Genomic DNA, 23508 nt, shown 5'->3' on the forward strand with positions numbered 1-23508 from the left:
ATCTAGAATTCAACTTGCAGCCTTCAGCAATATGGGCATGTTCTTGGAGGAGTTGATTCCAGACGGCACTGAAGATGATCAGTACCTCTTTACAAAAGATTCTTTTCTTTTTCTTAGACATGGAGAATGGTGGAGAGCCAAGTCCCTTTTGACCAAGAGAGAAGGCTTTATCCCAAGCAACTATGTCGCAAAAGTTAACACCTTAGAAACAGAAGAGTAGGTTCATATATTGTAAATTCTTGATTTTCTACTTTGCGCTGTGCACTTGAGAAAGACAAAGAAAGTGTAACTTTTCCCCCATGATACTTTACAGATGGTTCTTTAAAGACATAACCAGGAAAGATGCAGAAAGGCAGCTTCTAGCACCTGGGAATGCTCCTGGGTCATTCCTTATCAGAGAGAGTGAAACATTGAAAGGTGAGCTTTCTGTATTTCATTTGAATTAAAAGGAAACTCAGCCTTCTGCCTTGATGAGCTCAGATTTTTCCAGTAAGTTCTCTTTTCTGTTTATGTATGAGTGAATTTACTAATTATCTGTCACCAAAGAATGATGATAGCATTTTCAATTTACATTTAGCTTTGCCCCCATTACTAAAAAAAATCTATTAGCCTGATAAATGCGGCTAATAGCACCAAATTATTACAGAGGAACGGGCAGACAAAGAGGGAAGATAGCTATAGACCAAGTATTTGCCTTAAGCCGTGTTATTCTTTTTATATATATATAAATTTTATTGGTTTTTACACATATTTTCCAGCATATCATCCTTTTAAACATCATTTCAAAATCTTTGGCTATCACAGCCTAAGACTTCCTTCAACCTCAACTTATGGTTTTCTAAAATCCTTTCTAATTATGCATTTTGTTACTACATTTATTGCTATAAATTCAAATCTTAATACCTATTCTTAATTCTTTTCACAATAATTTATATATTACTCCTTACAAAAGTTCTTTTAACCCTACAAGCGATGTCAATTGGTTACACTTGCTTTCCAAATACGTCGAAATCTTCTTCCATTCCTTTAGGAAAGTCTGGTCCTCCTGGTTCCAAATTTTCCCGATTAATCTCGCCATCTCAGCATAGTTCATCAATTTCTCTTGCCACTCTTCTTTAGTTGGCATTTCTTCTTGCTTCCATCTTTGGGCTAACAATATCCTTGCTGCAGTTATCGCATATAAATTTTTTTTTATCATTCATATGAATTTCTGTACCCATAATACCCAGTAGAAGGGCTTCTGGTTTTTTAACAAATGTATATTTCAACATTTCCCCCCCAATTCATTATAAATCATTTCCCATAAGTCCTTCACTTTCTTACATTCCCACCACATATGGTAAAAAGTACCCTCATTTTCTTTACATTTCCAACATTTGTTATCTGTTTTGTACATTTTAGCTAACTTCACTGGTGTTATATACTACCTGTATATCATTTTCATAATGTTTTCTTTCAATGCACTGCAAGCAGTAAATTTTATTCCCACTTTCCATAATTTTTCACAATGCTCTATCTGTATATTATGACCAATATCTTTGGCCTAATGAATCATAACCTATTTAACTTCCTCATCTTTCAAATGCCATCCCAATAGTAATTTATACATTTTAGATAATATTTTAACTTTGTTATTTAATAACTCCAATTCAAATCTTGATTTTGTATATCCAAATCCATTTTTGTTTTTGTGTTATTCTTAGATATATGCAGAAACTGGGATATGATGCCTGTGTAGCCTTTGTAAATGGAGAATAGCTATGGGAGAAACTCTTGTACAAATATAGATGAGACATTGGGCACTGGTGAAGGGATTATATACTAACATGGATCTATGTGTTTGCACGGGGGGGGGGGGAATTTAGACTTTATAGCATAGTATAAAAAAGTACAAACACGGTCAAAGACTTGTTCTGGTCTTATCTAGACCTTGTTTTCACATCAAAACCTTGTTGAATCATTTATGGAGTGCCCAATTCAATACTCATACAGCCAGATATATTACAATGTTGATGTGACCAGCACCTGCAATATTGCAATATGGAGCAATCTGGCACTGACACAGTGGCTGCATCCAGATGCCATGGTAAACAATGGTTTGTCATAACCAGTGGTTTATTGTGATGAGAATGAGGCTATCCACCCCTGTGCTTCCCCTTTCCCCTCTCCTCCAAGACATCCGCAAGGAGAAGGTCAGAATATTTCACTTTCAATTTCACTTCAACCAGTTTGAATCAGGCTTGTTTCATACAAATCATAGTTCTGATTAACCACATTTTGTTGGATTCTGATAATACAGCAACATGAGAGCAAAACTCAGATTTGATGCGGCTAGTTCTAACTCCGATTTAACCTGTGGTTATGATTATTATTTTTCTTTTTTTGTATACAGGTAGCTACTCTCTGTCCATGAGGGACTATGACAGACAACATGGTGATGTCGTCAAGCACTACAAAATCAGAAGTCTAGACAATGGAGGATATTACATCTCTCCAAGAATTACTTTCCCCTGTATCAGTGACATGATCAAACATTACCAAAGTAAGCCAGTACCTTTACTGGACTATTATTAAAATGCAAGTTGTTATCAAATAATTATATAAGAAAAACTATTGCTGTATTTCAGATCATTCAAGTCAAATGCATTCTAACTTATAGTGCAGATTGTGTAAAGGTGGACATTGATGAAAGTTCTACAGAACTCTCTCAAGGGTGGGAACTAAAAGTATGTCAGCTTTGATCACAGGATTTTACATCAGCCTGAAACCGAGTTGATTGTATGAGAAATATCAGCTCAGTGTAAATGGGAACACTTTGCTTGCTGAGTATAAGCAATATTTAAACACTAGTATGGACATAGTGATAAGCTGAGAAGTTATCGGCATTGTAATTATTGTGTGCCAACACTGTGGCAATCTTGTGAACATATTTGATGTGGGAAAGTAAAACCACCAGTGACGTTTAAAAAGAACATGTAGCTCATGCATAGTAATGCATTATACAGAAGTTTGCTGAAAAACAACAACAACCCATGAAGCTGTTTTCATCAGCTGGGAAAACCATACTCAATCTGATTGCAGATCTTAAATACTTCAGGGCAAGACTTTTAATATATGGCATTTGGCAAAATAATGATTCTTGGTTTAAAACGATGAGCCTTCACTTCATATGAGTGTATTTTCTGAGGTTAAAACAGGTGACAGCTATACAGTGGTACCTCGCAAGACGAATGCCTCGCAAGACAAAAAACTCGCTAGACGAAAGGTTTTTCCGTTTTCGATTTGCCTCGCAAGACGAATTTCCCTATGGGTTTGCTTCGCAAGACGAAAACGTCTCGCGACTTTGTTAAACCGTTAAAACCGTGCTTCGCAAGACGAAAAATTCGCTAGACGGCAAAACTTGCGGAACGAATTAATTTCGTCTTGCGAGGCACCACTGTACTTAAGAAATTCCTTTTAATTTAGATCCCACCATTTGTCCTAAGAGTTCTGGGTGGGTTACAACAACACATATATAAAGCAAACTCATTAAAACAAAAAGAACGACACTTAATCTATGAATTCCTGGGATCTTGGCATGCTCTATATTCAGAAGCCTAAACAATATTTACTTACCCCAGTGACCAAAATAGGTTTTCATAGGACACATATCTGACTAAAATCTATCAACTGTTGATAGTTGTCAGCAATCCATGTAAGATGCAAACTGCAGCATCTACTGGTGTAAAGTTATCCTTCTGTTCATGGCAAAAGGAGGCAAATAGGCATTTAAAACTGAGACTCATGAAGGGTATGCCTCCCACCAGTTGCCATATACCAGCCTTCCTCAACATGGTGCCCTCCAGACTGCAACTCAGAGCACTAGCCATGCTTTCTGTGGTTGATTGGAATTCTAGTCCAAAACATCGGGAGGACACCAGCTTGTGGAAGGCTGCCACATACCAAAGTGAGAGAATATTTTGTCCCAGTTGCATGTATCTGAACTACTACACCATGTTGCGTCAAGGTCAGAGGGAAAAATCCAGTGCAGCAGAACCTATGGCACATGTTGTGTTGTTTACCAGCAGCGAAGAAAATAGTTTTGTTCCTGTCGGGTTTTCAAAAAATTCTTGCAAGCAGGATTTAAAAGAAAAACTAAATCTCTGCATGTATGTTGTCCTTTGTTATGCACTTTGGTGTTGCTTAAGGTACAAATGTAAGGATGTTTGTCTCTTAAACAGAGCAGCCAGATGGATTATGCAGAAAGTTGGAGAAGGCATGCCTCAGTCCCAAACCACAGAAACCGTGGGATAAAGATGCCTGGGAGATTCCGCGGGACTCAATCAAATTAGTAAAAAAGCTTGGAGCTGGTCAATTTGGAGAAGTCTGGATGGGTATGATATTTGAATATGTGGATAATTCAGATATTTAGCAACATGTGTGACACCACTGTACTGACATGCTAGGTTGTTAACTATGTTCATGTTCAGTGATGCAACATAAGAAATGAACTAGGCTCATTCATTTGTAAAAATGCCCCATTTTGTTTGAACTCCTAGAATGGGGAAGTGCCATATGTGTGCATGCTCGTAAAGATTTATTCCCCTTCCCCACTCTGAGGAAATTCTGTGCTGAATTCACCTAAACTGCACGAGTCCCACTAGTGCATCAGGCTTTCCCCCCATGTACTCCCACCGATTGGCTCTGGGAGGTGTCAGTAGAACCCCAGAACAGCACACAAGGGAAAGGGAAATAATTCCTTCTGTCAAGCAGAAATGCTTGCCCTGACAGAATGATGTAATCAAGGACCAGACCCTGAAGTTAGCTTATTTGTCAGAGGCAAGAGTAATACTACTTAGTGTATATATAGTGTTGCAATCAGCATTGATTTTTCAGTTTTAGCTTTAGCTGGCTGTGTTGGAGCCTACAAATGCTACAGAAGGTGATCCACACTGTGCCTTAGTTTGAAGCTCAATTCTAATGTCATACTAACTCATTGCAACTTTCATCATCCCTGACTGTTGACCATGCAGACTTGAGTGATGGGAGTTGGAGTCCAACAACATTTGGTGTGCCATAATTTAGCCATCCCACACTGGGGGACAGAAAAAGTGGGATATCATCAGATAAACTGTGGGTAGGGATAATATCCAAATGGTCGAACATGCTTTCGATTTTGCTGTAAACCAAAATGTGAATTGACCATTTGAAGAGCAAATAATTATTTGCATGAACAATGGCATCTGCTGTTGCTCTTTCTCCAGGCTCCTGTCCACCATAGTGATGGGAGTGCTCAATGGACAGAAGCTGGAAGCAGAAAAGTAGCCTTTTCATCCGTTGTTCCCTAGGCACATATCCGATGTTGTGGGGACAGATAGAGTTGCACCAGGGAGTGCACGAATAGTAACTGCATCCCTAGCTTGATTCCCATTTGACAGCATGAAGCTGGGCTCCATGTTGTACTTGGTGGATACTGTTGGGACAGGGGCAAAATCTGTTCCCTGGCACAAGGAGTCTTGGTGCCCACTAGCATTTCACTTGAGCTGCACTACCTGTGCTTCCTTAAGTAATGCACCTTGGTATGCTTTGGTGATCCCATCTTTATGAGTTCCTCACTTCTCTACCCACCATATTGGTTGGCCACTTTGTTAGTGTAATAGAAAACGTCCCTTCATTTTCTGGGGATGACATCATCAGGGCATTTGCTGTTTAATGAGCCCATATGAAAACAGTTTGCCTACTGAGCTAATATGCAGGGGTTATTGAAGCACTGTCAGCTGCAGAAGAAAGAACTAATTTCAGGAAGTTATGTTCCTGCATATGTGCTCACAAAGGGTAGAGGGGGAGTGTTTCTGGTTCAAGATGTTTCCTCTTGTTTATGTGAGCCTCTTTGACGTCTAAATTTGGCTTGGTCCTCTGTGGGTTACTTTTACGTTATGGGTAAAATTACTGCACTGTGAAGCCTGACTACATTCTTCCTTTCCCTGCTACAAGTATGAAAAGCTGATTTCCATGATGGCAGACCTTTTTTGATTGGAACTAAACTGCATGCTTTGGTAGAGCTCCAGTTGCCTTTCTCCCTGGAGGGCCTAAGAGTTCCATCAGCTCCCAAGGATTGTGTTTACTTAGCACTGCTTGTTTCAGAATGATTTCAGGATGGCAAAGGAATGAAAAGAAATATAATTGTAAAAAACTAGGCTGTTCTCACATTACATTGCAGTGAAGTTACTGTTTTCCCCTCAGTGGATTTTCCAGCTCTTTCCCCTTAGCTGTTCACATTGGCATAGCTTCATTAGCGTTCTGTTTATTTCTGCTTGTGTATGGACCAGGGGGCACACCTTGGCTGGAGACGAACCAGAAATTGCTTAACAACTCCAGTGATGTGAGCTGGTTTGAGAAACAACACATTGGACAGTAGTATTTTATAACAAACTACTGGATGCATATGCATTTTGGATCACATTGTGCGAACATGGATTAAAAATTCAGTTCTGGAAGCACAGTGAGTGCACAGAAAATGGGAGTGTGATAAGAGAAGGTTTATGTTTGTTTTTGTTTTGTTTTGTTTTAGGAAAACATTTTAGAATAGTGGTTGTGTTTGTACATAGTACTAAACCAGCAGTGTTGTGCGGCACTTTATTATGCTTTATTTTATTTGTATCCTGAGTTTCAGGATGCAGATATTTTCATGGTGGCTTATAACTCTATCGTGTTATGAGCTTCCATGGGCAAGAGCCTACTTCGACAGACACAGGAAATGACAGGGATGGAACTGTTTGCAAGAGGAGATTAACAATGAAATTGGAGAGATGATTTCAGTTGATCAACTGGAATCAACACCCCGCCCCAGTCTGTGTCTTCCGTCCTTTTAACAGCATAGGCAATATGATAGATAGATTCAAATTCTATCATCCACAGTATAATAGTTCATAGACCTACACTTTTTCCAGTGTAATATACACCATTAGCTTGGCATAATTCTTGCTGTCTACCTTCAGTCCCTAATATGGCAAGATTTGTTTCTGGTCACCTGTTGCCATAATTCTAGACCAGTGTTTCCCAAACTTGGGTCTCTTGTAGCTGTTTTTGGACTACAATTCTCATCATCCCTGGCCACTGGTCTTGCTTAGCTAGGGATGATGGGAGTTGTAGTCCAAAAACAGCTAGAGACCTAAGTTTGGGAAGCACTGTTTTAGACCAATCAGTTGTGCAGTGTGGGTCTATTCACCATTTCTCATAGTGTGCCTGAAGCAGCAGGGGACTGAAAGGTCCTCAAAGAGCAAAGAGTTCTACAAGGCTCAAGTAAGCTAAGTAATATGCTCTAGGGAAAGGTACTGTCTAAATATGTCTGATCAGCCAGATAATGCTAATTTTGTCATGTGTCCTCTGCATCTTACCACGTGGACAGGGAACTTTTATCCTGCTTTTTGGCTTAAAAAGTTCCCAGAGCAGCTTACAGGATCGGTCATAGGCCAGTATATGCTTTGGGGCTTACAGTCTGAAAGACATCATTTATACACAATGAGAAAGGGATGTGGAGGGAAAGGGGGGGAAAACAAGTTCATGCACCAGTTCCTAAAGTTACAGTTTTAGAATGACCAGCTGAGAAGGAAGCCTGATGGAATGGCTCCTGCCAGGTGACAGTTGAAGCAGCTGATCTCTCAGCAGGGGTGATGACATGGCCATGCTTCTCTAAAAATGAAAATGCCCAGGAGAATAAAAACGTCTTTGGCGCACAGATGACATCAGACTAAGTGATAGGCAAGGCTCCCTTGGGAAAGAATCCCACATGAAAAGGAGATACATGTTTTTGCAGGTACACGGTGGGCACTCATTGGGGAAACAGCCAACTGAGGCCTCCTGACACATGTCAACCCATATTATGTCCACCATGAAAACATTGGGATTTGAAGTCCTCTTCTTTGTAGCAGCTTATTCTTCTGCAGTGTCAATCATCACAGAATATTAAGCTTGCAGGAAGTTGGCAACCATCTAGTTTATATTGGTTAACGACTGTGAAAATATTTCTCCCACTTCTGCCATTGTCTGCATTCTTCATTGACAGGATTAAATCTCAAAGTTTAATTCTTGCCATCAAAATGTATTTGTGTATTTATTTTTTTACAAAATATTATTGAAGTAAATGTGCGGTGGGGGAAATGGAAAATGAGGTCGTGTGTGTCGGGCTGTTCTGTACATACAGTATTCAGCCTTCTTCAACCTGGTGCTCAGTGGCTGGTGGGACTCGGAGTCCAAAACATCTGGAAGGCATCAGGTTGGCAAAGACTGAAGTGCAGTTTTCTAGGCCAATACAGTCGTACCTTGGATCCAGAACGGCTTGTGAGTCGAACATTTTGGCTCCCAAATGTCGCAAACCTGTAAGTGAGTGTTCCGGTTTGTGAACGTTCTTTGGAGGCTGAATGTCCGACACGGCTTCTGCTTGAGTGCAGGAAGCTCCTGCAGCCAATCAGAAGCCACGCCTTGGTTATCAACCGTTTTTGGAAGTTGAATGGACTTCCAGAACAGATTCCATTCAACAACTAAGGTATAATAATAATAATTTATTTATACCCCACCCATCTGGCTGAGTTTCCCCAGCCACTCTGGGCGGCTTCCAACAAAATATTAAAATAAAATAAAATAAACATTAAAAGCTTCCCTACACAGGGCTGCTTTCAGATGTCTTCTAAAAGTCAGTGTCTCGGCAGAACAATGGGGGTGGAGACACTCCTTCAGGTATACTGCGCCAAGGCCATTTAGGGCTTTAAAGGTCAGCACCAACACTTTGAATTGCGCTTGGAAACGTACTGGGAGCCAATGTAGGTCTTTCAAGGCACGGCTGTAGTAGCATTTGTTGGTGCCTGCTTGTAAATACATCATTTATAAATTTATTGTTAAAGATCTCTCATGGCAAGACATTTGACCACCACATTCAGCGCTCTGGATGTCTCTTCTCCTATAACTATCCCTTTTGTTCTAGGTTACTACAATAACAATACCAAAGTAGCAGTGAAAACTCTGAAGCCAGGCACCATGTCTGCGCAGGCATTCATGGAAGAAGCCAACCTTATGAAATCACTTCAGCATGACAGGCTGGTCAGACTCTACGCTGTAGTTACCAAAGAAGAACCAATTTATATCATAACTGAATTCATGGCAAAAGGTAGGTATTACTGAATTCATTAACCAGAAGTACCATTTGCATGTAGGAAATGGTGTATGGTACAATTGCAACAGGCACTTGTAACCGTCAACTCAATAGCCATTCGTTATGGGACTGTAGTAACTTGAGTATTGGTTAGTAGTGTCTCGTACCCTGGACAAAAAATATTACACATTAAATTAAGTATCATAAGAGGAATAGACTTATAGAAAGAAATAGGTCAAAAGGAATACACTTATAGAAACAATTTGGTCAAAGTTTCGTCTGTTCTGCAAATAGCCAAAGTTGTGCCCTCCAGATGTTGTTGGATTTCAACTCCCAGCATCTCCATCCAGCATGGCCAGGAATGATGAGGGTTGTCATCCAGAAACATCCTTTCTTTGCACTAGAGCTCTAAGGGGCCACGGTCTACTGACCTTCTGCCGTCATTATGAGGAATTGGCAGGGTGAACCTGTTCTATGGATTATAATTAGAAAATCATGCAGCAGGTTACATTTGAACTTTGCAGTGTGTAGGAGATGAAAGCTTGAGGGCGGTTCATGCCAAATTTGGGATAGAATAGATAAGTGGCTTATTTTGAACCAATTAACATTTGTTTGTTTCTTTTTATTTCATAAAATTTATACACCACTTGATTGTAAAAACAACCACCACCCTCAAAGTGGTTTACAAAAGAGAAAACAAGAAAAAAAAGCATACTTTAAAATGCTAAAACAGATTAAAATTAGCTTAACCTCCTAATCACCTGGGTAGGCTTGTATGGACAAGGATGTTTTTAAGCAGGCACTGAAAAGAATATTGTGAAGGTACCTGCTTGATATCAACAGGCAATGAATTCCAAAGTATAGGCCCTGCCATGCTAAATGATTGAGTTCTTACAAATACAGAAGTGGCATGTGACACCTATAGCAGTACAGTGGTACCTTGGGTTAAGAACTTAACTTAATTCATTCTAGAGGTTCGTTCTTAACCTGAAATGGTTCTTAACCTGAGGCACGCTTTCGCTAATGGGGTCTCCTGCTGCCGCTGTGCCACTGGCGCGCAATTTCCGGTCTTATCCTGGGGCAAAGTTCTTAACCTGGAGCAACCACTTCCTGGTTAGTGGAGTTTGTAACCCGAAGCGTCTGTAACCCGAGGTACCACTGTACCAATTCCGCCCATTGAAGCAACTGAGTAGGCACATGCAGGGTAAATATTTGAATGGCTGGCATTTTGACAGGTGCTGCAGATTTCCCCCATCTTTCTAAGATTTTCTTGGGCTGAAGCATAGGAAAATATTTCTCTGTCCTGCATGTTGCATTAGGTCAAAGGAAACATTGGTATGTACTGTTACTTTGGCAGAAGCGGAAGTGTGTGTGTAGTTTTTACTGAAAATGCAGTTCCCCAACCATTTCAGCCTACGGAGAAAATTTGAAAATTCATACATGTGCTGAGTACAAGCCACTGCTGCCTAGTAATCACTTGAGAGGGAATTCGGGCCTCTATATAGCCTTTTGTTGGAATGATGCTGGGGAAGCAGATAAGAGGTTGCCCCTCCGCTGACTGGAAAGGGCTAGAACAGGTGTTGAAGAAAATTAGGAAGAGAGAGAAACAGTCATTTAAAAGTAACAACAACTTAAAGTGAAGGAAGTATGAGAAAAAGTGGCAGTTTATGAGAAGTGGATAAGTTAGGTATGGAAGAGGGGGAGGAGAAATTGCAATGAGTAAAAACAGTTCTGAGAAGCTTGGTGTGGGGAGATGAAAATATAAAATAGGAAGCCCTCTCTGCTTAGAGTCTTTGGATCAACATCTTCCTAAAGTGGAAAGCTGAGTCAGAATGCCCCCATACCTAATGTATGTATTTAACTCAAGGAAACTGAACCGTGGAGCTGCTTGCTAGAAAGAAAACAGTGTGGTAAAGACTAAAAGCAATTTCCAAAGAGTGATCATAAATCAAAAGAAAACAATGTCAGTGTCAGCTGCTCATGCTGGACACTGCTTTGATAAGTCACCATTTTGTGACTGCAGGGTCTCAATAATTTCCAGCCATCTCAAGAGGGCCCTTTGAGTACAGAGTTTGGGAACGCCTAGATTAAGCAGCTAAAGACATTATCGTCTTGCATATTCCTCTCACTTTTAAGTTAGGCTCCCTGAACCCATACTCTTTCAGTTTAGCAGTGGATATACAGTAGAGAGTGGATAATGTGTTTGACCTGTTTCTTACCACCTTGTCTTGCCCTTCCATTACCACACAGGGAGCTTGCTGGATTTCCTGAAGAGTCAAGATGGTGGGAAATTACTACTTCCAAAGCTAATTGACTTCTCAGCTCAGGTAAATAATTTATTTTTATTTTTGATACTGGGCTGTCTTGGCACTGGCTATGCTTCATTTTCACCTTTGTCTGGAAGCCAGGTTTACTGAGACAGGTTTTGGATGCTGAAAGTTTGGTTTAAAGTGGATTTCTCCTGCAGATGTGGCAAGAGAAAATTGCTCTCTGAATTGCTGGGGCCCCAGGCACATTGTGTTATCCCCTACCATTTGTGGCTTAGTCAAGTCACATCTGGGTCCGTTTTGAGGAGGAAGTGGCAGGTCAACTATAGGTGGAATAATAGAATGATGTGCCTGGGTAATAGCTACCCCACTGTACAGCATGGGAAGATGTAACTGGCCTCATCCTGACCCTAGGTGTGTAAAGGCAGCCCTAACTGCAGTTTATGTACAATGTTACCTTTACTGTGTAAACTTTGCTTAGTTACAAAAGTGTAATTAATTGTATTTAGAGCGCTGCTGCCTGTTTGTCTCTCCAAATGTTGCCTGAGTTGCTGTGATGTCATGGAATATTCACAAATATTCTAATTAGCAGGGGGAATTGGCAAGAGAAGAAAGAGATTATTCTTGTGCTGTCTGGAAGAAGGCTGTCATTGTGTTTAGTAAAATAAATTGCTGCTTGCTACTGCCAAGGAGAAAACAATGAATGTTGCCCGGGCCAAGGTGTAGCGCTGGCTTAGTACGGTGGCAGGGGTGTCTAAGAGGTTGATATACAACCTCTGGTGAGGATTGCTCCTAACCAGGAAGAAATGGGAGTGAATGAAATTTCCAGCGACAGATACTACTTCCTGTCAATGATGGGTAGCCCCAAAGAGTGTATTGCTTCTTATTCAGAAGTGACACGTTGCGAGGGATGGGCATCCACTGGCTCAATACATCCTGGATCACCTTGCTGGTGCTTGGAGCTGTGTGAAACTGTAACAGCTCCCAAATTCCACAAACCTTGGAAGACATATCACAGAGCAGGAACCCATGCAGAATGGTGTTTGTAGTCCCTTCCGTCAGTTTAGAGAGTGCTTCCAAGTAACTTGCACCCTTATTGTCCCCAAAGCAGTAAAAGGAGCTACAAAAGTCCCTGCAGAAACAGACCCCATGACTATGGAGTGGCTTCATCTGCACCATGCAATTAAAGCACTATTATACCACTTTAAACAGTCATGGCTTCCACCACAACATCCTGAAAACCGTAGTTTCTTAAGGGATATGAGGATTGTTAGGAACCCCCTATTCCCTTTTACAGACCTACAATTCTCAGAAAGAGGAATTGATTGTTTAAGCACTCTGGGAGTTGTAGCACCATGAAAGGAATAGGGGTCTCCTAACAACTCCCAGCATCCTTAACAAACTACCGTTTGTCTAAAGTAGTAGAATGGTGCTTTAAATGGCTGGTGTGGATGTGGCCAGAGACAGAAGCAGGGACGGCAAGTCAGATGAGAGTCAGAGCAAGCAGGTTGCATTCTGGTGAAGGTTGCACAATAGCTTGCTCTTGGTTTCGTCTTCCTTATTTTTGCAAATGGCTTTCATTCTCTTTAGAACAAATAGCAGCTGGTTGGAATATACTATGTTTTATTCATTGCTCATCTTCAAAACAATGGCAATGAAAAGAAAATGTGTATGTGGAAAAGGGCCCACAGTGCTTGGGTAGATTTTAAACAAAAACATTTAAATCCTGTTAAATCAATATTTACCAGAGGGCACAACACTACAGAGCAACATGTCCTGTACCAAATATCCTTTGAACATGACCTTAATTTCCTGTTGCAAAAGTTGGCCTCAGTCTGGCTGAAAATGGTTGTAATAGTAACAGACGCCTCATATCAACATCTTTATCTATGTCACATGCCATACTAGCAACGATTAATATCTATCTTCAGACTGTGTTACAGTTGCTTTCTTTTTCGTGGTGATTTCTTTACTAACACTTGTATATTCCACATTTCTGTTTTAAAACACACAAGTGGCTTCACAATAACACAGTTTTGAAACAGTGTAATATAGAACTTGAGAGTTTTAGCTTCAAACACGGCCCAGACATGGTTTAAAATAGTATTTTTCCTCATGGAAATTTTCATTTCATATAATAGATTCAGACTGTGAATAAATATTGAGCATGCCTGGTAGTTTTAATTTTTTAAAGCTCTGATTACTAAATATAAGAAAAATAAATATGCTATATTAGATCACTCTATAGGGCACCAGGAGCATTTCCAACAGAAGTATTTTTATTTTCTCTGTTGCAAGTTACCATATGCAGTTACCCTAATCTTACAGCACTGAACATCATTGGTTCAGGAGTAGTGATAGAACCATTCATTAGGATTGCAAGTTGTGTTTAGAAGTTCATTCTTGGGGAACATCTGGAATGCATTGCTAGCTATTAAACGTCTGGGGGTGGGGGGGTCATATCTGGCATGGAAGGGGAATCTTAAATATTTTTTTTCCTGCACTAAATTGTAAACTATGTACCTGAACTTCTTGGACATGTGGAGTAGATAAAGTATGTGACCATGAGTCAATTGGAAAGGAGACCAGAACTCAGAGGTAGAGGGCATGCTTTGGGTGCAGAAGGTCCTAAGTTCAATCCCAGCATCTCCAGATAGGACTGAGAAAGAAACCCTGGGAAGGTCTTGCCAATCATGGTAGACAATACTAAATAGGTCAAACTTGGCAGTTTCATATGTTCATATCTCCCTTCCAGTGTACGTGCAAAAGGCGACCTTCATACTCTCCCAATATGCCAGCCTTTACTGAATCAAATGGTATGGACTACAACTCCCATCAACCCCAGGCAAAAGAAATGGCTTGTCTCTCTGGCCACTGGTGCTTGCCGGTGGAGCTGGCATCAGCATCTGACACCCTTAAGCAACTGTCAGGAACCTGGCACCTGGACCGAGCTGACTGATGATGCCTGCTTCAACCCCCCCTTAACTTTTTTCTGGCCTGCTACTCTGAGCTGTGCCAGGTGGCTGGGTCTAACTGCCATTTTAATTTCCACAGTGCTTTCAATGTTACAACACTCTGGGGGCATTGTGGGAAATTAAAATGGTGGCTAATCCAGCCATCTGGCTGTGTTTATAGCACTGCCACCAGCAAAAGGAGGGGACTTACCCAAGACTGCTTTGCTCAGGGACCCCACACAACCTTGGAATTAGCCTGAAACCAATCCAGCCATTCAAGCAAACTCTTCCATTGTGAAGGAGCAAGTCTGCTTCACAGTTAAAATGTGATTTTGTGGCCAGGGGTGGGCGGCTTCCTAAAATGGACTGGAACAGGTGCTGATGACACACCTTCTCTAATCCCTCCTCACGGGTAGCAGACCACATGCTTCCCTTGAGTTTAAGTTCCAGATTTATCTGCTCAGGGTTTGCACCTGTGTGCTGCACTCTGTTGCCTATGTTAAAGAGTCATGCTCTAACTGGGATTTTGGTTAGTTGGTTGGTGAGAAGGGAAGGGAAGGGACCTAGAGAGGCCTTTTAAAATAACAAGAAGTCTTTGGCCATACCTTGGAAGTTCCCACTGCTGCTTCCTCTTCTCTAGACCCACCCAAGGACTGAAATTTGGTCTAAATTTGCTGCAGTCAGTTCATCTACTTGTTCATTTTCTCTCTCTCCAGGATACAATACAATAATTGTTTCCTTGCAGGGGGAGAAATACCTGCAAGGTACAAATCCTTTGCACAAGGGCCAATCTATGCTTGGTGTCAGGAAGCATGATCCTTCATTTTTCTCCTCCTGGCATTATTTGTACCAACTTTATTGAGGTTTTCAATGCTGTTCCAATCTGTAATGGGTTTGTTTGTCCAATCCAGCCTTTTGTGCCCCCATTTCATCTTTTCTTCTTTTTTAAAAGTGACCTGTCTTTATAAATCCCTTCAGTCAACAGGCTTCTTATCACAGGCTATCTTATCAACAACAACAGATCCTGGGGACTGGAAATATTTGCCTCTAAGGGAGTAGCTACATCCTCTGGTTACAAGAAGCCCTACTTTCTGAGCCTTCTGCACCAGAGAGAAACTGCTGGTGCTCTTCAAGGGCTTAGCTTTTTGTGCAATGTTTCTCTTCACAAAAACTGTGTTCAGCACTTGTGACAGTGCGGTGGGAAGTACCACCATGGGTATTTTTCCATTGCCTGACCCACAAAAAGAGGAACAAAGTGAGTGTGCAGTTCCTTTTTTTAAATAGATGCTGATCTGCATATTGCAACAGGACTGGTACCCGAGACATTTTAAAGAGTGTGCAGACATTTATGGTATCTATTAATAGTTCTGCAGTTCCTTGAACAGCCAAAACTATTTAAGCCAAATAAGTCCAACTGACTTTAAAAAGAATGAAATCTGGTTTGCGTGTGAAAACTTAAGACAAAAGTGAGTTGCTCATCAGGCTTGGTTGGGCTGCGTGTTGACAAACTTGCTCAACAAAACTAGGAACTGATACCTTTTACATGTTGCATTGTTTTAGAAAATATAAAATAAATATATAGCTGGGAACTGAGCTGAAAACTTTTAGCTAATGCAGCCCTGAAAAAGAATGATTAGTAGCTTTTCCAGTCTGCATCTGTCCTGGTCTCTCTGGATTAGGGACCCCTATGTTTGTATCATAACAAAGAGACAGGTGGTATGTTCTGGAACTGTGTTACAAAGGGACAGAATTGGCTGCACCCTGACAGAAGTACTAGAAGTTGAGGAACAGAAGAGGGGCAACTATTACCTGAGCTGTGTTGTCTGTCTTCTGACATCTTTACCTTGCCAGGCAGAGACATTACATTACACCAAGAGTTGTCAACTGGGTGTCTCCATGCCCACCAGTGTCTTTGATGGTGCCCAGGATAGGTTTCAGTAACCATCACCTCAGAAATCCACAATGCAATTGCGGGGAGGCATGCCTGAACCATTTTGTGTTCCTGCCTCTTCTCTTTTGGCTGTGGCCACCATTTTGTGTTATGTGACATGCACCATGGTAGCCATTTTGTGACTGGCACTCACGGCCATTTCTCAAAATTCCAAATGTTCTCACTGGCCTTAAAAACTTGGCAACCCCTGTCCTACACAGTCCTCTGCTCCTACCTTGAGGTGCAACAGAGAAAGAAGGGAGGCAACCTGCCATCAACTTGGGGTGTGAATGAGCTGCAGGAAAGGGAGGGGAAAGGAGCTGGAAATATTATTAATAATAATAATTTCAAGCAAAGCATATTTGTAGATGGGAGTTGATTCATAAAAAGCTAAATATTTGTGCTAGCACAAGGATTAACACAACACAAGGAATAACAACAGAAATTGCTCCCTTTCCCCCCACTGTGTGTACCTCAGAACAGATTTAAGGAACCCACAAGGGGAATGTTCCATTGCACAAGAAAAAGCCTAAATAGTTAACAAACCATATAGCAAGCCTATACCAAATGCTGTCCTTGGCTGTATGTAAAGGTACTTTATTGCACTTCTGTAAATTGAAAATGAGGAAAACCTATGAATGTTGACCAACCCACTCCCCACTTCCCTCCTTTCCCCTCCATTTGTAGATACAATCTACCATTGGGCAATGAATGATATTTAATGTAAGGAAAGGTGTGTTATCAGTACTCAAGTGTACCCATATTTTCATTTTTTTTAATACTGGAGGCTGTGCATATCATGGCTAATACGTAAAAATGATATGTTAAAAAAGGAGTTTCCCTGACTGTTTACAAATATTGTGTGCGTATAAAAGTGCTTACAAAAAAGAACAGTACAAAAGTTAAAGATATTTTATTTGTTGTTGCAGATTGCAGAAGGGATGGCATATATAGAAAGAAAAAACTACATCCATCGTGATCTGAGAGCAGCTAATGTTCTCGTTTCAGAGTCTCTAATGTGCAAAATTGCTGATTTTGGACTTGCTAGAGTAATTGAAGATAATGAATATACAGCCAGGGAAGGTTTGTATCATATTATAATTTTAAGTCCTATAAGAATAATTCTGTTAATAGCCACTTGTTTCACTAGAAATATCTAAATGTCAACACACACTGTTCTATCTCTGCTGTCTGGCCCTGAGATTTCCTACCTTGCTACTTGGTTTGCACTTGCATTTTTACAGAGAGATATAGCAGACCTCCACATTTTTCTCACTGGCTCCTGTCATAAAATCATAGAATTGGAGGAAGCCTTGTAGGCCATAGGGGCTAACCCCTTGCGTGATGCAGGAAATCCAGAGCTAGAACGTCTCCAGAAGATGGCTTTAAGACCTCCAGAACAGTGTCTGCTGCAGATGTCCAATGAGGGGCAGCCTTCTAGGCAATTAGTTCCATTGATCTTGAAACCAAGAAGGTTCTCCTAACATTAAACCAAAATCTACTCTTCGGTAACTTACACCCTCTGGGGCAGCGGAGAACAACTCTTCAGGTATTTGAAGAGTGCAAATTTGTTCCCCCCCCCCCACCCCAGTCTTCCTTCCCAGGCTGAACACCAGTTCCTTCAACATTTTGTCAGAGTTTATTTTCCATACTATTGAAGAATCTTCATTCTCACTTCCAATTTTCCAGTCACTTTTCCCTTATGAATCACCATCTGAATCACCTTACGAATAGTTTTTAATGGTTACATGAATGAAACTAGATTTAAAACACTGCTGTTGTTTTCCTCTCTGTAGGTGCAAAATTCCCTATCAAATGGACAGCACCAGAAGCCATTAATTTTGGCTCATTTACTATTAAGTCTGATGTGTGGTCCTTTGGAGTGCTTCTGTATGAAATAATTACTTATGGGAAAATTCCTTATCCAGGTATGCACTTTTTATTTACTGCTTATTTGCCCTCAGTTTATACAGGTACCAGAGTTAATAGAATAGGTGCAAACATGCAACAAGAGACATTTTGATAATTAAAAAATGTGTATTGTTTGCTGTACTTAAGAAAGTGTCTTCAAAGTACTCAGTTATAGGAGGAATGTGGGTGGAAACCATGCGAGTCTTTGGCCTCCCTGCAGCTTTTTTTAAAAAATGAATTAATGAATGAATGCCTTGGCTTCATTCAATGTAAGAAACATATTCTGCAGCAACAGCAGCAATTTGTGTGATGATAGTCTTTGCTACAAAAGCAGGTGTTTGCTGTACAGTGGTACCTTGGTTTATGAACTTAATCCGTTCCTGAAGTCCGTTCTTAAACCGGAAACGTTATTAAACTGAGGCATGCTTTCCCTAATGAGGCCTCCCACCGCCGGTGTCCTTCCACTGTTCGGATTCCGTTCTTTGTTGTTGTTTAGTCATTTAGTCGTGTCCGACTCTTCGTGACCCCATGGACCAGAGCACGCCAGGCACTCCTGTCTTCCACTGCCTCCCGCAGTAAAGTTCTCAAACTGGGTCACTATTTCCAGATCGTTGTAAACCGAATCGTTCTTAAACCGAGGCACCACTGTATCATAACTGGAGTGGAAAGCTGAAAGCAGGCCCTGGGGTCAGAGCCGAATGTTACAGGTGATGAAACTCTGGGGATGACTACAGATCCTTAGTACCTTTGGGGGGAAATTGTGCAGATCTCAGATAAGATTGTCTGCTGCTGATGCAATGGCCCTTGCAGGTGATTACCTCTCTAGGGAAGGTCACTGAAAGGCCAAAATGCAAACATACAGTCTGTGAGAACACAGGTGACCAGTTTGGCTTTCTGCTAGGTAATCTTTGGGTCCTAGCTGCCCAGCACCCTCTTTGATACCACCCACTTTTTAACCTAGCCAACATTGGAGCTCTGGCATTGGAGGGCAAGGGCATCTTGAGGTTTTGTGGCAGCAGGTATGGCGATCAAACCTAAGGTTTTCCTCTCTGACATGAGAGAGTGGGTTCTAATGTATCCTACCAGGGTGTAGTGTAGGGAGGCTTTGGATCAGCTGACATTCAGTTTACAGTGCAATCAAATACATGTTTACTCAGAAGTAAGTCCCACTGCAGTACTTCATTGGAGCTGACTCCATAAATTATCTTAATTTCCTACAATTGACTTTCTCCAGTAACAAAAGCTTGACTAGTCAATGAATGAATTTGATATAAGTATTAGAAATGCAGGGGTGGAGGAAGGTTTAGGATTGTTTGGGTTGTTTTTTTAGACTGACATAGCCAAATTTACTAGTGGAAGAAATAATATTTTTTTATTGTTTCAGGGATGAGTAATTCTGATGTCATGATAGCTCTTCAACGTGGGTATCGCATGCCACGCATGGAGGCCTGTCCAGCTGAGCTCTATGATATTATGAAAACATGCTGGAAAGATAAAGCAGAAGAGAGACCAACTTTTGAATATTTACAGAGTGTCCTTGATGACTTCTACACCGCTACAGAAGGACAATATCAGCAGCAGCCGTAACAGGAAAGAGGAGGAGCTCCTGCCTCCAAATTGGTGTGAACCTCTTAATGGGACATTGTGGTTGCACCAGTTACTTTTATGCATTAGGATATCCTAACTGCTTGTGGATCCTGAAACTGAAGCTCAAGAAAACATTGCAGGTGACCACTATCCAGCTTAAGGCTTTAATGTCCTCTGTTGCTGGCACTTTCTTTCTATTTTTCTTAAGTACCCAGATTCTTTTGACCCACCAGAAGATCAAAATCAAACTGGAGACAGCTGCAAATATAATGAAGAGAAACAGCAACAACAACAGTTCATGACAGCAACCAGAACTTAGCCCCACATGTTCCAGTCATGACATGCATTTTTTAAAAAAGGTCTGTTTTAGGGCCCATCTATGTGCTATAGTGATGCATGAGCTCTTCTCACCCGTTTATTTTAACTGAAAAGCTTTTGAGGCTGTGGGAGGGGAGGAGGGAGGACTGTAGAGCCATCATTTATTTGCTCAGAATTGCATCTTTTGGAATGGATTACCCACCTGCAGCGTAGAAAACACAGGAATGGCATCTTTCTTAAATTGGAAACTAGCTTGGAGAGACAACTTTGACGGAATTAACAGTGGCAGACGAAATGTTTAACCAGTTTGCCCACTCATCTCTTCCCTGGTCACCACTGAGGAGCTCATTCTAGCAGCCTGCTGCAATTGCTTTTTATGTGTTTTGCCTTGTAAAAGTGGATTGGATGAAGGGGCTTAAACAGTAAAAGCTGCTGTAGTTTCTATACTTATGTAAAGAGTAAGGTGGAATTGGCACAGTTGCAATGAAGTGAATGAGACATCATAATAGAGTGGTTCCCCCCAACCCCCAGGAGCTAACCATGATTTTAAGCAAGAAACCGTCTTTCTGGCTCACATTACCTCCCTTCAAAGGACCTACCTGTAGAATCTGAAATGCAGTACATTTATACCTGATGATCTAAAGGTATATTGTATATGGCTTTATAGTTTGTTTTCAAGTAGGAATCTGATAGGGATTAAATGAAGTGTAACCTAGAGTCATGGCAGAAACCTTTCTACCAGTGTGGCTCATAAAGCTGCCCTTTTTAAAGGCAGCACTTAGTGTTTAAATTTAAAAAAGCACAACTAACACAACATTCCCATTAGAAAGTACAGCCAGCTACTATTATAACCAAAGTCTATACAATTTGTTGCACATATTACGTAAGTAGGATGCGGGAGTGGGGGGTGGGGAGACACTTGAAAATCAGGTTTAAGAAAATCAGGTTTAAGGGCACTAGCTGTATAAAGTCAGGATTGGACTGAAGTTATAAAAAGGATGCGATCTCACTACTCTGTGCCTCAGCTTTCTCCAAAAGGGTTGTTTTTTTCTCTATCATGCTGAGACTTTTCCAAAATACTTATTCACAACTTGGTTACTATAGGAACATTGTGATTCTAACTATGTTCAGTTGCACAAACCAATATTTTTGTAGTACACATGATATTTACTCTTTTTAAATGAAGGAATCTAGTTGACAAACTGGCAACCAGGCTGTCAACCTGTAAATACTGTTTTCATTTTATTGTGATTTTAATAAATAAGCATTCTTGAAATTTCAAACCTGGCAGATTTTGAGTATTTTCTAAGTTGTTATCCCATGATAAGGAGACAATCACAGTATATGGCAGCAACTATATTAAGTCTATGCTTCCGTAGACAATTGTGTTTAGTTCAAGTATTGGTAAACATTTTTATTAGCAAATGTATAAAATGGCTGCTTTACACATTTCCATCCAATTTCTTCATACAAGGAAAGCAATTCAATCACAGAATTCATGTAGCTTCATTCTACACATTTTTACAATGGTTTTGAAGCTGAGATAATGGATATTGTGATCTGAACATTAAGTATATTTCTTAAAACAAGGGAACTTCCAAAATTTATCCTAGTACAAGAAAAACATAAGCAATGGTGTATTTAATGTGTTCTGGCATTCTTGATGCAGATAGTAGCACTTTACAGCAACAAGATCTTCTGAGGCCACATTTAAGCCATGCTTAACTTATGTTCAGCAAAGCATTTTATTTTCAAAGTAGAAATTGCCTCCAGTGTTTTTGCCTTCTTTGATTAACCACCAATTCAGTACGTGTACTAATTCAGTAGCTGCATTAAACCCTCCCCAAGAAGGATCCAAATTACTCTCTTACTTTGCGTGTTGCTGAGGTCACTTGTGAGAGCTTGTAGAAGCTGCCTCAGGTTTTTCTGAGTCTTTGTCACTGAGTGTTTTAGGAACATCTGCTAGGGTATGTTTCAGATTTGCAAAGAAGCCCTTCTTGGATTTCTGATGCTTCGAATCTGTGCTTAGGAGTTTTTTGCTTTCACGTAGCTCCTCTTGTAGAAGAGACACTGTGGCTTCAAGCTCATTGCCATGCTTAGCCCAGTTTTGAAGACCCTTGACTACTTCTTCCTGTTAAGCCATGGAAGGATGCATTAGAGGTAGAATGAGTCCTGGCATTTACTGATTTTAATTTATCTCACTGGCATCCTCTGAAGGTGAGCAGCCAAAATAAATACGTAGTTAAACGTTTTCTAATAGGTTAGAGGCCATCTTGAAATTGCCAGTTCTCAGTCAAGACAATACCTCTGTTGCTTAGCTGGTATGTACAGCAATCTACTTCAAATATAATGAAATGCATTGTAAGACCTCATATTTTCTATATTTGCTCACCAAAAGCTTGAATAGGAAGAGAGCACAAAACTGCATTTTCAAGTTAATCTTCTTATCCTGATAAATTTGAAATATAAACAGTTTCAAGTCATGCAGGAGGTTAAGACTAACAGGTATAGCAGTCATAAGCAGGAGAAAGAGAGAGAGAGAGAGAGAGAGAGAGAGAGAGAGAGAGAGAGAGAGAGAGAGAGAGAGAGAGAGAACAGTCAAATGCAGCTTTAGTAGCCATGTGACCAACCTTATGCATCATCACTTGCTTAAGTCTACTATTTTCTTCCATTGCTTGCCTGTAGAGTTCATTGGCGTCTTGCAACATTTCATTTAATTTCTCTATTTTTAAGTTCAAGGATCTTATTTGCTGCAAAACAATCTTATTTGTTACCATTAGTGATTAAAGGGAGAGTCATGTTGGTGTAACTCTGCTGCAACCTTTGACTGACCATGATTTTGCTCTATTGTAGGGCCAAGGTTTAGGAATCCGGGAGCCCCCAACCCTGATACTGTTGGACTCCCAGCTCCCATCAGCCCCATCCACTGGTCAGGAATTGTGGGAGTTATGGTCCAGCAACAACCGAAGCACCACAGGTTCCCCACCCCCACCTTACTTATTTTACCAGCCCTTAATCAAAGAGCTCTAAGAAATATTTTGATAATGAAGCAGAGAATTGGGAGGGACCATGGAAGGAATCAGGAAGTTACCTTGTCTCTCTCATCACATTGTCCCTGCGAAGCATCTGAAGCATTGCACTTAAGATCTGTGAAGCAATAATAATAATAATAATAATAAATTTTATTTATATCCCGCCCTCCCCAGCCGGAGCCGGGCTCAGGGCGGCTAACAACACTAAAATAGTGCAACATTATAAAAACATCATAAGAATTAATTAAAATCAAAATTGATGGCAACCATAAACTAAAGTATTGTAAAGATTGCCAAAGGAGGGAGTCAGGCTGTGCCCTAACCAAAGGTTAAGAATATTTGGACCACTTTTCAGGGGAAAAAACTTAAGCTGAAGAATGCA

The 23508-nt window shown here is 40.7% G+C and overlaps 2 protein-coding genes across 13 annotated transcripts in view; one reads left to right on the forward strand and one right to left on the reverse strand.

Moving 5' to 3' along the window:
- The window catches only part of LYN (LYN proto-oncogene, Src family tyrosine kinase), a 46387-nt gene extending 25010 nt beyond the window's left edge, over positions 1-21377 (forward strand). For all 7 annotated transcript variants that reach the window (XM_081204756.1, XM_081204759.1, XM_081204757.1 and 4 more), the window contains exons 5-13: positions 118-216; positions 314-417; positions 2393-2542; positions 4221-4373; positions 8960-9142; positions 11378-11454; positions 17208-17361; positions 18075-18206; positions 19574-21377. In XM_081204756.1, the coding sequence (XP_081060882.1) occupies positions 118-216; positions 314-417; positions 2393-2542; positions 4221-4373; positions 8960-9142; positions 11378-11454; positions 17208-17361; positions 18075-18206; positions 19574-19776 (1255 nt within the window). In that variant the 3' untranslated portion in view covers positions 19777-21377. The remainder of the gene's footprint in view (positions 1-117; positions 217-313; positions 418-2392; positions 2543-4220; positions 4374-8959; positions 9143-11377; positions 11455-17207; positions 17362-18074; positions 18207-19573) is intronic.
- The window catches only part of LOC308592762 (kinesin-like protein KIF20A), a 30973-nt gene continuing 25682 nt past the window's right edge, over positions 18218-23508 (reverse strand). For 2 of the 6 annotated variants that reach the window (XM_081204509.1, XM_081204510.1), the window contains exons 17-20: positions 23186-23241; positions 22725-22844; positions 22487-22543; positions 21324-22225 (exon numbers count right to left, since the gene is read on the reverse strand). In XM_081204509.1, coding sequence (XP_081060635.1) covers positions 21983-22225; positions 22487-22543; positions 22725-22844; positions 23186-23241 — 476 coding nt within the window. In that variant the 3' untranslated portion in view covers positions 21324-21982. Of the gene's footprint in view, positions 18404-21323; positions 22226-22486; positions 22544-22720; positions 22845-23185; positions 23242-23508 lie in introns of those variants that run through there. The other 4 variants (XM_081204511.1, XM_081204513.1, XM_081204512.1 and 1 more) reach the window with 4 other exon arrangements.

Source organism: Podarcis bocagei, assembly GCF_964188305.1.
Source record: "Podarcis bocagei genome assembly, chromosome: 8".
NCBI lineage: Eukaryota > Metazoa > Chordata > Lepidosauria > Squamata > Lacertidae > Podarcis > Podarcis bocagei.